Raw genomic sequence first — 12,590 nt, 5'->3', positions numbered from 1 at the left:
CAAAAAAGACAGTAGGACTAGGGGGCACAGCCTCAAGATAAAAGGGGGGCGGTTTAGAACGGAGTTGAGGAGGAACTTCTTCACTCAGAGGGTGGTGAATCTCTGGAATTCTCTGCCCGTTGAAGTGGTGGAGGCTGCCTTGCTAAATATTTTTAAGACGCGGGTTGATGGGTTTTTGATAGGAGAGGGGATTAAGGGTTATAGGGAGAGGGCGGGAAAGTGGAACTGAGCAGCGACAGATCAGCCATGATCTTATTGAATGGCGGGGCAGGCTCGAAGGGCTGGATGGCCTACTCCTGCTCCTATTTCTTATGTTCTTATGTTAATATAATAAACACAGCTGTCAGTGAGGCACAGCAAAGTCCCACAAACAACAATGTTATAATGTTGATTTTGGTGGGATGAATAATATGCTTCATAAATTTGCCTCTGGGTTGGGGCAGGTGGGTTCCTGGAGAGAATTCTATCCATGGAATTTTATGCACCTCCCCACTTCAAAACCCACCAGTGGGACAGTTAAATTCTGGCCTAGGTGTAGTGTAAAATGGGCAGCCAATCTGTCACCCTGGCAAAATTACATTCAGAATACCTAAATGTTCTTATTATATCCGTGCTTATCCCGGATCATAGAGTCATAGAGGTGTACAGCACAAAAAAAGGCCCTTCAGTCTATCATGTCTGTGCCAGTTAATGACAAACCAGCCAACTATTTTATTCCTATTTTCCAGCATTTGGCTCCACTTCATATTTTTGTTTCATATTTCTTCTTGTATAAGAACTTATATTCTTCGCCTCTTGCAACATTTGGCTTCTGAAAGAAATGTTGCAGGCATCTTTTATATTTTGAATCCCTAATTCAAACCAAAGTGCCTAATTCTCTATTCTCTCCTGACAGACAAGCAGAATGATGTGGAGATGCCCTCCCCCACACAGAAGGACAGAGACAAGAAGAAAAAGCAGCAACTCATGACACAGATCAGTGGAGTAAAAAAATTGATGCACAGTTCCAGCCTCTCTCACTCCAGCATCCCCCGATTTGCTGTCAAAACTGACTTGGAAGAGTATCTTTCCAAGGTACAAAGCAAGCTACTGTAATTATACAATATTGGACCAAGCCATTTTGTCCTTGGGGACTGTTCTGTCCGCTATTCAATGGGTTACTAGTTGGTCTGAGCAGCACAGTGGTTAGCACTGCTGCCTCACAATGCCAGGGACCCTGGTTCAATTCCCAGCTTGAGTCACTGTCTATTTGAATTTGCACGTTCTCCCCATGTCTGTGTGGGTTTCCTCCGGGTGCTCCAGTTTCTTTCCACGGTCAGAAAGATGTCCTGCTTAGGTGCATTGACCCAAACAGGCGCCAGAGTGTGATAACGGGGGGAATTTTACAGTAACTTCATTGCAGTGTTAATGTAAGCCTTACTTGTGACTAATAAATAAACTTTAAAACTTTGATCTGTCACCCAAGTCCATATTTTATAGTTATTAACTGAAATCTATCAGTCTTAGTTTTAAAATTAGGAATTGACTTTGCATTAACTGCCATTCACAAGAGAGTTCCAAACTTCGATGCCCTTTCCTCACAACACACCTGAAAGAGCTGATTCTATTCAGGCTATGCCCCATACTCCCAGCCCTAGATTCCCCAACCAGCAAAAATACTTATCTCTATCTATCCAATCAGTTGCCCTTAATTTATTGAAAACTTTGATTAAATCACCCCCTAAATTTTTAATTCCAGAGAAGACTACCCTCTTTTTTTGTAATCTTGCCTTGCAATTTAATCCTTGAAGTACAGATATCATGCTAGTAAATCTATACTGTACTTTCTTCAAGAACAATTTATCTTTCCTAAGGTGGGGTGCCCAGAACTGAACACAGTATTGCAGATGTAGTCTGACCAGGGCTTTGTATAACTGAAACATAACTTTGAACCTCCTCTATTTTAATAATTTAGATCTGACAGCCAGCATTCCATTAGCCCTTCTGATCATTTTTGTACTTGTCCATCATATTTTAATGATCTATGTGCACAGACTCTTCTGTTGAGCCTCCAGTCTTTGTAGCTTTCCACCATTTAGCAAATTCTTCAAAGTAGATGACCTCAGACTTGTCTATGCTGAAATTCATTTGCCACAGTTCAGCTCATTTTCTTAATCTATCAGCATTTCTTTATAATTCTGTGTCTCCATCTATGCTGTTGTTAAAATGCTATCTGTATCAGCATTATCAGTAAACTTGGGTTTTTGGCTTTGTCCCAATATCCAAGTTATTTTCTGCTCTAATGTTTAGAAACAAGTTTCTTTTACTCTAATATTTCTCCATTCCTTGAACTCATGCGTGGGTAGTTAGTGTTCCCTTAGTACCCAAGTTAGCAATCTTCACATGGAAGCACAGTAGGTATCAGGAGACTGTTTGTTATGGCAGTGCTTTTCAGCTGTCCTGACCAAACAGCAGCTGTCACCAGGTAGCAATCAGGAATGGCAATTCTGGCTGAAATTTTCTCCTTTTATCCCAAGGTTCAGAAACTAACAGTAACGTTCTAGCAACGCATTATTTCAGATTAAATGAATTATCAAGAATCAAACCTGGAGATTTACTGCTCTGTTTGGCTCTATTTCACAATGGTTAATGATTTTACTAACAATTGACAAAGAGAAAATGGGCTCTGTTACAAAGCCTGACAATGAAACTATCAGGACAGTTGTTGCTCATGCAGACAATGTGATAATATATTGATTTTATATTTTGTGGATGTGGGCACCTACAGCCTGGCCAGGCCAGCATTTGTTGCTCATCCCTAATTGCCCATGTGAAGATGGTGGTGTGCTGCCCCCTTTAACTATGAGGTCCCTGTGTTGTAGGATCAGCCACAGTGCGAGTAGGAAGGGAGTGCCAAGATTTTGTCCCAGCGACAAGCTACCCTAGTTTGTCTAGGTCAGAAGTCACGTAGGTTTGCAAACAAATAAATAACAAATTTACTTCAGTAAAGATAGAAACCACTCCCCACTGTCAGTCTTGTGGCCTCAATCAGTCTGAATGTTTCTTTATGCTGATCCAGCAAAAATGTCCACTTCTAATGCACTTTAGAAATCTTTTAACTTTTACTCTTCATCCTCTGAAGCTCAAACAGAGCCAAGGATGGGTGTGAAAGGCTAACAGATATATTAACTGTACAATAAGAACCCTACAAAATCCACTTCTTGGCACCGAGTTTGTTCTTTTTAAATCTCTGACAAAATCAGAATGAGAATGGGCTTGGCTGTGATTTTGAGATTGCTATGATACTGATATTTAAAGGGAAGTCAGTAAATCGGAGACATTTTCTCACAAGGATGTAAAATGAAGCTGATTGATGATCGTGTGCCCTGAATAATTTTAATAGCGAAATACAGTTAAAACCATAAGTACAAGCAAGGTTTCATATTTCAGTTCCTGGTCCATTTAGCTAACTCTAGTTAAATTAACAACGGGTACTCTGCACATGGCCAGAGGAAGGAAAATCCACTCATGATCCTTATCCAACATATCTTGCTACAAAGTATAGATATTGACTGGAATTCTCCTGTCTCACCCACCACAGGAATTGTAGCATTGGAGACAGAAAATTCAGTGGACCATTTAAAGTTCTGTTGAGCTCAGGTGGGAATTTACAGTCTTGGGGCACACACGGCTAGAGAATCCTACCCAATGTGTCAGTAAAGGACTTGGCTGGTCTCATTCCCATCCCATACTCAACATATTATTCATAATCTCCACTCACGAATTGCAAGATTAAGCTGAGTAGCAAATCACCTCAAAATAATATTTCCAATACAAAAATAATTGTTACAATAAAATGCATTTGATAAAAACAGGGGAATTGTATGTTGAAATGTGATATTTCAATATGAAGTTTAATAAATATTTCAGGCTTTCTTTCATAATTGCTGTATTTCATTTTGACTTTGCAGGAACTCGACGACCTGAATAAGTGGGGCCTTAACATATTTAAAGTGGCAGAGTTTTCAAACAATAGACCACTCACCTGCATTATGTACTCTATCTTCCAGGTTAGTGAGGTCAAATGTACTACTATATTACTAATTATTTCTGACCTAATTGCCACCAACTTTAGCATTTGGCATTTTGTTGCTCAGGCTAATTAATATGTCAGATCATTTTCTGCACAAAGTTTCAGTTAACTGTAGCACAATTTGAATTGTATTTATTTTAATTAATACCAACTTAGTTTATAAATGATGTTTACGCAAATAAGTAAAATTTACATTTTGTAAATAACTTTAAACAGGAGCGGGATTTGCTGAAGACATTTAGGATCCCTGTTGACACATTTGTAACGTACATCATGACACTGGAAGACCATTACCATGGGGATGTAGCCTACCATAACAGCTTGCATGCAGCTGATGTTGTACAGTCTACACACATTCTTCTGTCTACTCCAGCACTTGATGTAAGTACACCTTAAAGACCAAGAAATAAATCATTTTCAGTTATATAGGCCTATCATAACTTTCAAACAACCCAAAGTGCTTCAAAGCCAATGTAGTATTTCTGAAGTGTGCTGTAGAGAAAACATTTTGTGTTCAAATCCTCTTTTACTTCCCAAGTTCTCAATATGCTGAAATTAAGAACTCTTGCACCTTCAACATATCTATCTCTTTCCCAGAATCTGTGGTAGCAAGATGATGCATCTTGGAAGGTCTAATGCAGGAAGGAAGTAAATGGCAAAACCTTAGAAGCATTAACATATGGAGAGATCTAGGCATTCAGGTCCACAGTTCCCTAAAAGTGGCAACACAAATGGATAAGGTGATCAAGAAGATGAATGGCATGCTTGCCTTCATCGGTCAGGGCAAATCATGTTTCAGCTGTTTAGAATTTTAGTCAGACCACATTTGGAATATTGCATATAGTTCTAGTCACCATACTACCAGAAGAATGTGGAGATTTTGGAAAGGATGCGGAAAAGGTTTACTCATTAGCTATGAGGAGAGACTTGATTTATTGTCACTTGAATGTCAGAGACTGAGGGGCGACCCGAATTATGATAAAATGGATTGTCAGAGTTTTTTCCCAGGGTAGAAATGTCAATTATTCGAGGACATATGTTTAAGGCAAAAGAGGGAAAGTTTAAAGATGTGAGAGGCAAGTTTTTTTACAGAGGGTGGAAAATGCCTGGAATGTACTGACAGAAGAGGTGGTGGAAGCAAATACAATAGTAATCTTAAGAGGCACCTTGACAGATACATGAATAGGCAGGGAATAGAGGGATACGGATTGTGTAGAGACAGAAGGTTTTAGTTTAGAAAGGCTTGATATGTCAGTGTAGGCTTGGGGGCCGAAGGGCTTGTTCCTGTGCTGTACTGTTATTTATTTGTTCTTTCACTTAACTCTGAGTGAAGTCCTTTTGCTCAAAAGCCTCATAAAATCTTGTCTAACACTCAAGTGCTGTATTAGTGGAATTGTTAATTAGTTGTATGATGTTTCAATGTTCTGATGGACTTAACTGATCATGTGACATTTTTGAAAGCGAGTAGTGAGTTCTTCAAGTGTCTTGATCAAAACTCATTCCAGAACCAGATTAACCAACCATTCTTGTCATTGCTGTTTGTGGATTCTGCTGGTGCAAAGTGGCTGCTTGGTTTGTATTTAGAACAAGTACATTCCAAAAGGAATTCGTTAGCTGTGAAACACTTTGAGTGGGATTTTAAGGCCTCGCTCGTCCGGAAACTGTAAAGTCCTGCCAGAGGTCAGCAAACCATGGTCTACCCCTCACCCGTTGCAATTCTGGTGGCGGGCAGGATAGTAAAATTCCGGCACTCGAGACAAAAGATCTGAAAGTGATTAATAAATGGCAATTTTTTTTAAAACAATTTAAACCTTGCTGATATCCTACGATGTGCTTTATTTAAAATTGGGTTTTCCTCAATTTAGTAAACTAAGTTTGATCTTTCCATATCAAGAACGTGCCTTTTTCAGTTAAAAAGATGTGGTTTATTTGGACTTTTAGAAGGCTTTCAACAAAGTTCCACATGATAAATTATCATGTAAAATTAAAGCACACGGGATTAGGGATAGCATCCTGAGATGCATAGAAAACTAGTTGGCAGTCAGGAAACAAAAAGTAGGAATAAATGAGTCTTTTTCCAAATAGCAGGCAGTGACTAATGGGTACCACAGGGTTCAGTGCTGGGATCCCAGCTGTTCATAACATATATTAATGATTTAGCTGAGGGAACTAAATGTAATATATCCAGCTTTGCGGATGACATAAAGCCGGTTGGGAGACTAAGCTGCGAGGAGGATGCAGGGATCCTTCAGCGTGATTTGAACAAGTTGAGTGAGTGGGAAAATGCATGACAGATAAAGTATAATTTGGATACATGTCAGGTTGTCCACTTTGGTAACAAAAACAGGAAGGCAGATTATTATCTGAATGGTTAGAAATTGAGGAAAGGGAATGTGCATTGAAACTTGGGTGTCCTCATACACCAGTCACTGAAGGTACACATGCAGGTGCAATAAATGGGATGTTGGCCTTCATAGTAAGAAGACTCAAGTAAGGAGGAGGGATGACTTGCTGCAATTATACAGAGCCTTGGTGAGGCCACACTTGGAATGTTGTGTGCAGTTTAGGTCTGCTTATCTGTGAAAGGATGTTCTTGCACTAGAGGAAGTGTAGAGAACGTTTACAAGATTCCTGGGATGGTAGGACTGATGTATGTGGAGGGATTGAGTCAGTTAGGATTATATTTGCTGGAGTTCAGCAAAATGAGGGGGAATCCCATAGAAACCTATAAAACTCCAACAGGACGAGACAGAGTACATACAGGAAGGATGTTCCCAATGGTGGGGGAATTCAGAACCAGGGATTATAGTCTACAGATAAGGGGTAAAACTTTCAGGACTGAAACGAGGAGGAATTTCTTCATCCAGAGAATGGTAAGCCTATGGAATTCACTACCACAGAAAACAGTTGAGGCCAAAACATTGTATGTTTTCAAGAATGAGATATAACTCTTTGGGTGAAAGGGATCAAAGTATATGGGCGGGGCGCGGGGAATGATGGGTTCAGGCTATTGAGTTGGATGATCTGCTGTAATTATACTGAATGGCAAAGCTGAATTGAAGGGCCAAATGGCCTATTCCTGCTCTTACTTTTCATGTTTCTAAATTTGCTTTAATTGATTTGGATCTCACAGAGGGAATGACAGCCTAACAATATTATTGTCACAGAAATATTATTCGTAACTATTGAAGTTATATTTTTCTGATCCAATGTTGGGTTTATCATTTTGATGGAGGGTCATTAACCTGTAATATAACTCATCAGCTAATGGTTCATATTAGATGTTCAATTCCAAAGTGATGATATGTCATCTAAGTGACGAGTCTTTGTGTTTATGCATGGAGGGTGAGTGTTGACAGGCCACTCAGCTGTGTGCAACATCACAACTAAACCTGATCCTAACTATTCCCATTCTATGATATCTTTACAATTGGGATCATTAGATAGAAATCAGAACACTGTGTCTAAGTACTTTTCCTTTTTCTCCTCCCGCACATCACCTCCAAAGCTCAGGAATATCCAAGGTAAATATAGTCTTCCCACTGTTGACCTAGCAGAGATCCCCTTAATTCATCAGAAAACTTCCAGAATAGTGTTATCCACTAACATACAGTGGTGCATCTTTCCCAGCTATTAAGGAAAAAACTCTTGGGTGATGGATTTCAACATAACTTCCAGTTCAGTGGAATAATTTTCTTTCAGTGAATAAGAGAGTGGAAACAGTAATCTGTATCATTGTGGGATCAGGCTTGTTTATCCAAGATAAGGAAATGTCAAACATTACACATGAACTCTTATGACTTGGAAAGCAAAGCTGGCTGGAACTGATGTTCGTATGTCTGTGGGCAGATTAAACAGATGTCTCAAAGATTTTCAAATGAAAATTGCACATAGTTTTTAAAAATATCCTATTTTAAAGAATCTGTGATTAACAGAGACACCACTAACAATGACAGAATTGAAAAAATTCCATGAAATTTTAAAATCTGAAATAAAAGTAGAAAAGACTGGAAATTTCAGCATTTGAAATAGAATAGGTTACCATTTCATTCGGCGTTGTTCACCAGGACTATTTCAGTGAAAGATTTGACTTGAAATACTGACTCTATTCAATTCTTGGCCCACTTCTATAGCATCAGAATCCTGCTCCTTTACTGGGAATTTTGATTTTGTATTGAGCTAGAACTAATTCGTTCCTTTTGGCTTGTATCCAGTTCTGAATTCTACCCTTATGCTGCTAAATTTTATTTTGTTCTCCATTGACTCCACTTGGCTTTAGAACACCTCAGTGATTCTTCTCTAGGTTGCACTGGGAACTAATGTTCCTTTTCCTTCCCCCAAACTTGTGTCCTCCTCTCCTCCCTGCAGCTACTTTTTCCACACTGATCCTGTTGAATTATCCTTTACTCTCTCCTATTTCCCTGGACTACAGTCTTCTTGGTCCTTGGATTTAATTCTCATTGGCAAGTCTGATCCTTTGCTGTGCATAGCTAATACCTGAGGTCTTTGTGCACCTCTACTGGATCCCATGATTAAACTCTGCAGGTTCAAGGTTAGCCCTCTGTTCTTCGTTGGTTATCTGGTTCCACTGGATAATCTCCAGTACCACACCTACTGATACTCTTTCACTTGATTGGCTTATGGATCCATTTCCCCTACCTGCACAGTTGCCTCTGAATCCAGACACTGGTTTATGAATGCTCTGTGTTGACTCCCACCTCGTCTACAAGTCAATTTCATCTCATTATAAGGCATCAAATTTCAAATGTTGACCTCTTACATATTGTCTGATACTGTCCACTGGCTTATTTTCCCTTTACATGCTGACATAATTGTGCTGCATCCAATTTCATGTGCATATAGTTTGCCTGACCTAACTTAAGCTATACTTTAATCCTCGTTGCCCCATCCCATCCCCACCAACTCATTTGATTCCCAATTCTCCTGCCACTATCTCTCTTTTAAATCAACCTTCAGTAAACCCATTTGCACTCTCTGTACTTGATATTAACAATCTGCATGAGCACCAAAAGTCTCCGCTTGCTGACCTTCTTGGACAGTGCATTCACTAGGGGGTTATCTCCTCATGCACTTAACCAATTTGCTACTGTCTCCTCGACTCTGTTAACAGATTAACTATTACCACCCTCTGTGCATTATCTCCCTGGATGTTTGTTTGCTCTTGAACAAACAATGGATGAATGAATTGATATCTTAGATTTGGCTAAAACTTGACCTCATTTGTCCCTTTATTGAATCCTCGCCACTTGAATATGTTTTTACCACTTGTCTCATCTTAATTGCTGCAGTGGTGATGTAGCAACAAATCATACTTTGGTCTGTTTCTACCAATCTTCTGATACCTTTTCATCCTTTGTGTGCCTCACCTTGTTCCACCAGTCTTGCCTCACCTTTAAAGTCATCATTCTTTACCACCCCTACAAGCTCCACTCAAGGCCTGAATATTTCAGGTAGTGGGGTTCACTTTCTGCTTTCCAAAATATCAGTGGGGAAAGAACGTCTGGAGTGAGATGCAGTGGTATTTGTCGAGGATCGTCCTGAGCAGCTCAGTGACACAGGACTCTGTGCTCTACGGGCTGTTTCCAGGGACGCACACCGAGACAAATATCAACTGCTGCTGGAAGGTCATCAACTCGGTGAAGGAGGCACTTTGGTCCGCCCGAAACTTGCTGATCTTCCAGCTGAAAGAACTGTCCTCGACCGAGTGTTGCAGACTGGCACATTCCAAGGTCCAGGACTACGTGCTGAGGGACGCGCTGAAGCTTGGGGCAGCCGGCGCAAAGGCACAATGGGGAAAGGCCACACTATAAGGCCTTTTAACGGAGGCAGACCGAGGGCCGGGGAACTACAGAATACTCTCGACCTGCGTAACTGTGTGCCAATCTGAGCAATAACGGCACACAGTAATTTATTGAGGCATGTATATAGCTTTAAGTATTGAAATGTAATGACTGTAATTTGTGTAAAACTGTTAACATGTTTTGATTCTGCATTGTTTGCAATTCAAAGCCATGTAGATTTGCAATAGTTTATTTGAGATTTTTATGAATAAAGTATATTTTTGGAAAAAAAATATCAGTGGGGAACACATCCCTGCTAACTTGGCCTGCCCCACAGCCATTTCAGACTCCAGTGAGCCACCCCACATTCAGGCGAAAGTCTCACCTTTGAAAGCTGTCAGCCAATCAGATTGGCCTGCAGTTGTCTAGTCCCTGCAATGACAGGAACTGCAGTGGACAGAAGAGGAAATACTTTAACATGCCAGAGCCTAAGTCCCAGGAGCAGACAGCAAGAGTTTTGGGGGTCCAGGACAGGGCAGGCACTTAACGCCTGGGGGGTTGAAAAGTGGATGATTGGAGTGCCATTGGAGAGGCAGGGTTTGAGGGGAAGGAGGATTGGTGGCAACTGGCCCTTAAGGGGACGGGGTGCCCAAAGTCAGAAGGGGGCTTCTGATGGAGGCATCCATTTCCGTCCTGCCAAAGATCTAAGCCTGTTCATTTTTGGTCTTCCTATGAAAGATGAATCCTCCTAAAGATAAAGCCAGCCTAAAGATTGGGGCTGAGTGGGAAACAGCATTAAAGTGGTCAAGAATCAGGAAATGGGTTGGCTGCCTGTCCAACACCTTCCCACTCCGGTGTAAAATTGCTGTGAGGTCAGGCTGAGCCAGAACCCAGAAGGAATTCTGAACCTTCAATTTCAAACTCACTGCCAGTTCCCCACTACCCTCCCTCCCCATTACCCACGCCCGCACGCACGCACGCACGCACACACACACACACACACACACACACACGTAATATCAGTCATGTCGTTAGGATTTGTTCAGGTCAGTTTAGAATTATTTTAATTTGAGGGTATCATCACTTGTTTGTTTAACTCCATGAATTTTCTTCTCTGGCCTTCCTGGAGATCAGGCAGTAACCGGGCCTCTGCTGCTCTGAGGTGACTATGAGGAAGCAGATAAGAGCATTTTCCAAGCAAAGCTGTCCGAAAGATTTTTAATCCTTGCAAAGTAGTGTTTGATTTGGAACAGATTAAGAATCTTTTTTAATTGATGTGATTATTTCTGTCTCTCATGGCTTATTCACATTTGTTTGATGTTATTCTTTTCCAGGCAGTATTCACAGACCTTGAGATTCTTGCTGCAATTTTTGCAGCTGCAATCCATGATGTGGATCATCCTGGTGTCTCCAATCAATTTTTAATTAACACCAGTAAGTATACTAGTTACCAAATGAATGAGCACTAATTTCATGATAAATTTCAAGCACCCTACTGTTTACTTTGTATTTTTATTGCATTTTTTACCTTTATCAATCACAGCACATTTGTTAGTATTCTCACCTCTGAGTCACAAGGTCCTAGGTTCAACTTCCTCTTCAGGACTTGAACACGTAAGTCAAGGTTAACACTCCAGTATGGTACTAAGGGAGTGCTGTGCAGTGTAAGGAGAATGCAGTGTAGCTTGGTATCTTAAGGAGAAGAGAGAATTGGAAAATTGTAGCATAGAAAAATAATATATTTTATTCCATGTATGTTTACCAAATTGAGTGACTATTTGTTAGGATGGTTTGCATTTAATAAATTTCTATCAACAGATAGAAATCATACCTGTTGTGTAATTGCGCTCAACTGTAATATGTTCCAGTAGAGGAATTTAGGTCAGTGCTTTAGGTCAGAAAGGAATTTCTTAAATTTCCCCCAATTACTCTATACAAAATGTGTAAATCTTCATTGGATTTCTGTTCAACAAAGATGAGACATTTGGTTTATGGTTTATGGACGAAATGGGATTGGTTTAGATTAGTGGGTTAGTGTTGTTTTTTTTTTAAAAGCTGGTCGGCGCAACATTGTGGGCCGAAGGGCCTGTTCTGCGCTGTTATGTTCTATGTTCTATTTGCTATTCTTTAGTCCTGTTGACATTGTGCATTTATGAGCCTTGATTGTGAATGATGAGCAACTATGTGATTTTCCTCATCTTTAGCTCTGGACTAAGGAAGTTAATTTTAGCACCACTATTGCTGGCCCAGCTGACAACAGCTATTTCAGCACAGAATAGAAATCAAACATAAGGATTCTCTTGTGGCTATTGCTGAGCCAGTATTGAAAAATCATACTGAGCTTTGGGAAAGCAAAATTTAAAGCAGATATTTACTGTGAAATTTATGTGAAATTACCGGAACTATGGCTCAAAACTACCTTAGACTTGCATAGTTGTGTGAAAGGTATTAAATATTATCATGTTACCTCATCATATGACTGGCTATCATTTATCTGAAATAATAGTCCAATTGAAATTTATGTTATTTGGAGCAATCTTTGAAATAAACAATTTTTGTAGCAATGGATGGTAAATCTTCATCATTAAAGTTCTGAACTTGAGATAAGAAAATAAATTTTCTCTCAAGCTAATAAGAAAACTAAGTGACAGGAAATAAGCAAAGGCTATTGCATTTTTACCATAAACTGTGTACAATTTTCTTCATCATGGACACTG

The 12,590-nt window shown here is 40.0% G+C and overlaps 1 protein-coding gene across 7 annotated transcripts in view; it reads left to right on the top strand.

The window, feature by feature from the left end:
• LOC145347785 (3',5'-cyclic-AMP phosphodiesterase 4B-like) overlaps positions 1-12,590 on the top strand; it is a 308,064-nt gene that overhangs the window by 282,102 nt on the left and 13,372 nt on the right. For all 7 annotated transcript variants that reach the window (XM_080195601.1, XM_080195598.1, XM_080195599.1 and 4 more), the window contains 4 exons: positions 896-1,074; positions 3,951-4,049; positions 4,289-4,453; positions 11,208-11,307. In XM_080195601.1, coding sequence (XP_080051727.1) covers positions 896-1,074; positions 3,951-4,049; positions 4,289-4,453; positions 11,208-11,307 — 543 coding nt within the window. The remainder of the gene's footprint in view (positions 1-895; positions 1,075-3,950; positions 4,050-4,288; positions 4,454-11,207; positions 11,308-12,590) is intronic.

The sequence above is a fragment of the Carcharhinus amblyrhynchos genome, chromosome 9 (assembly GCF_965287045.1).
Source record: "Carcharhinus amblyrhynchos chromosome 9, sCarAmb.v2.hapA, whole genome shotgun sequence".
Taxonomy (NCBI): Eukaryota; Metazoa; Chordata; class Chondrichthyes; order Carcharhiniformes; family Carcharhinidae; genus Carcharhinus; species Carcharhinus amblyrhynchos.
The sequence above is the reverse complement of the archived record's forward strand: the minus strand, read 5'-3'. Positions and strand labels throughout refer to the sequence as shown.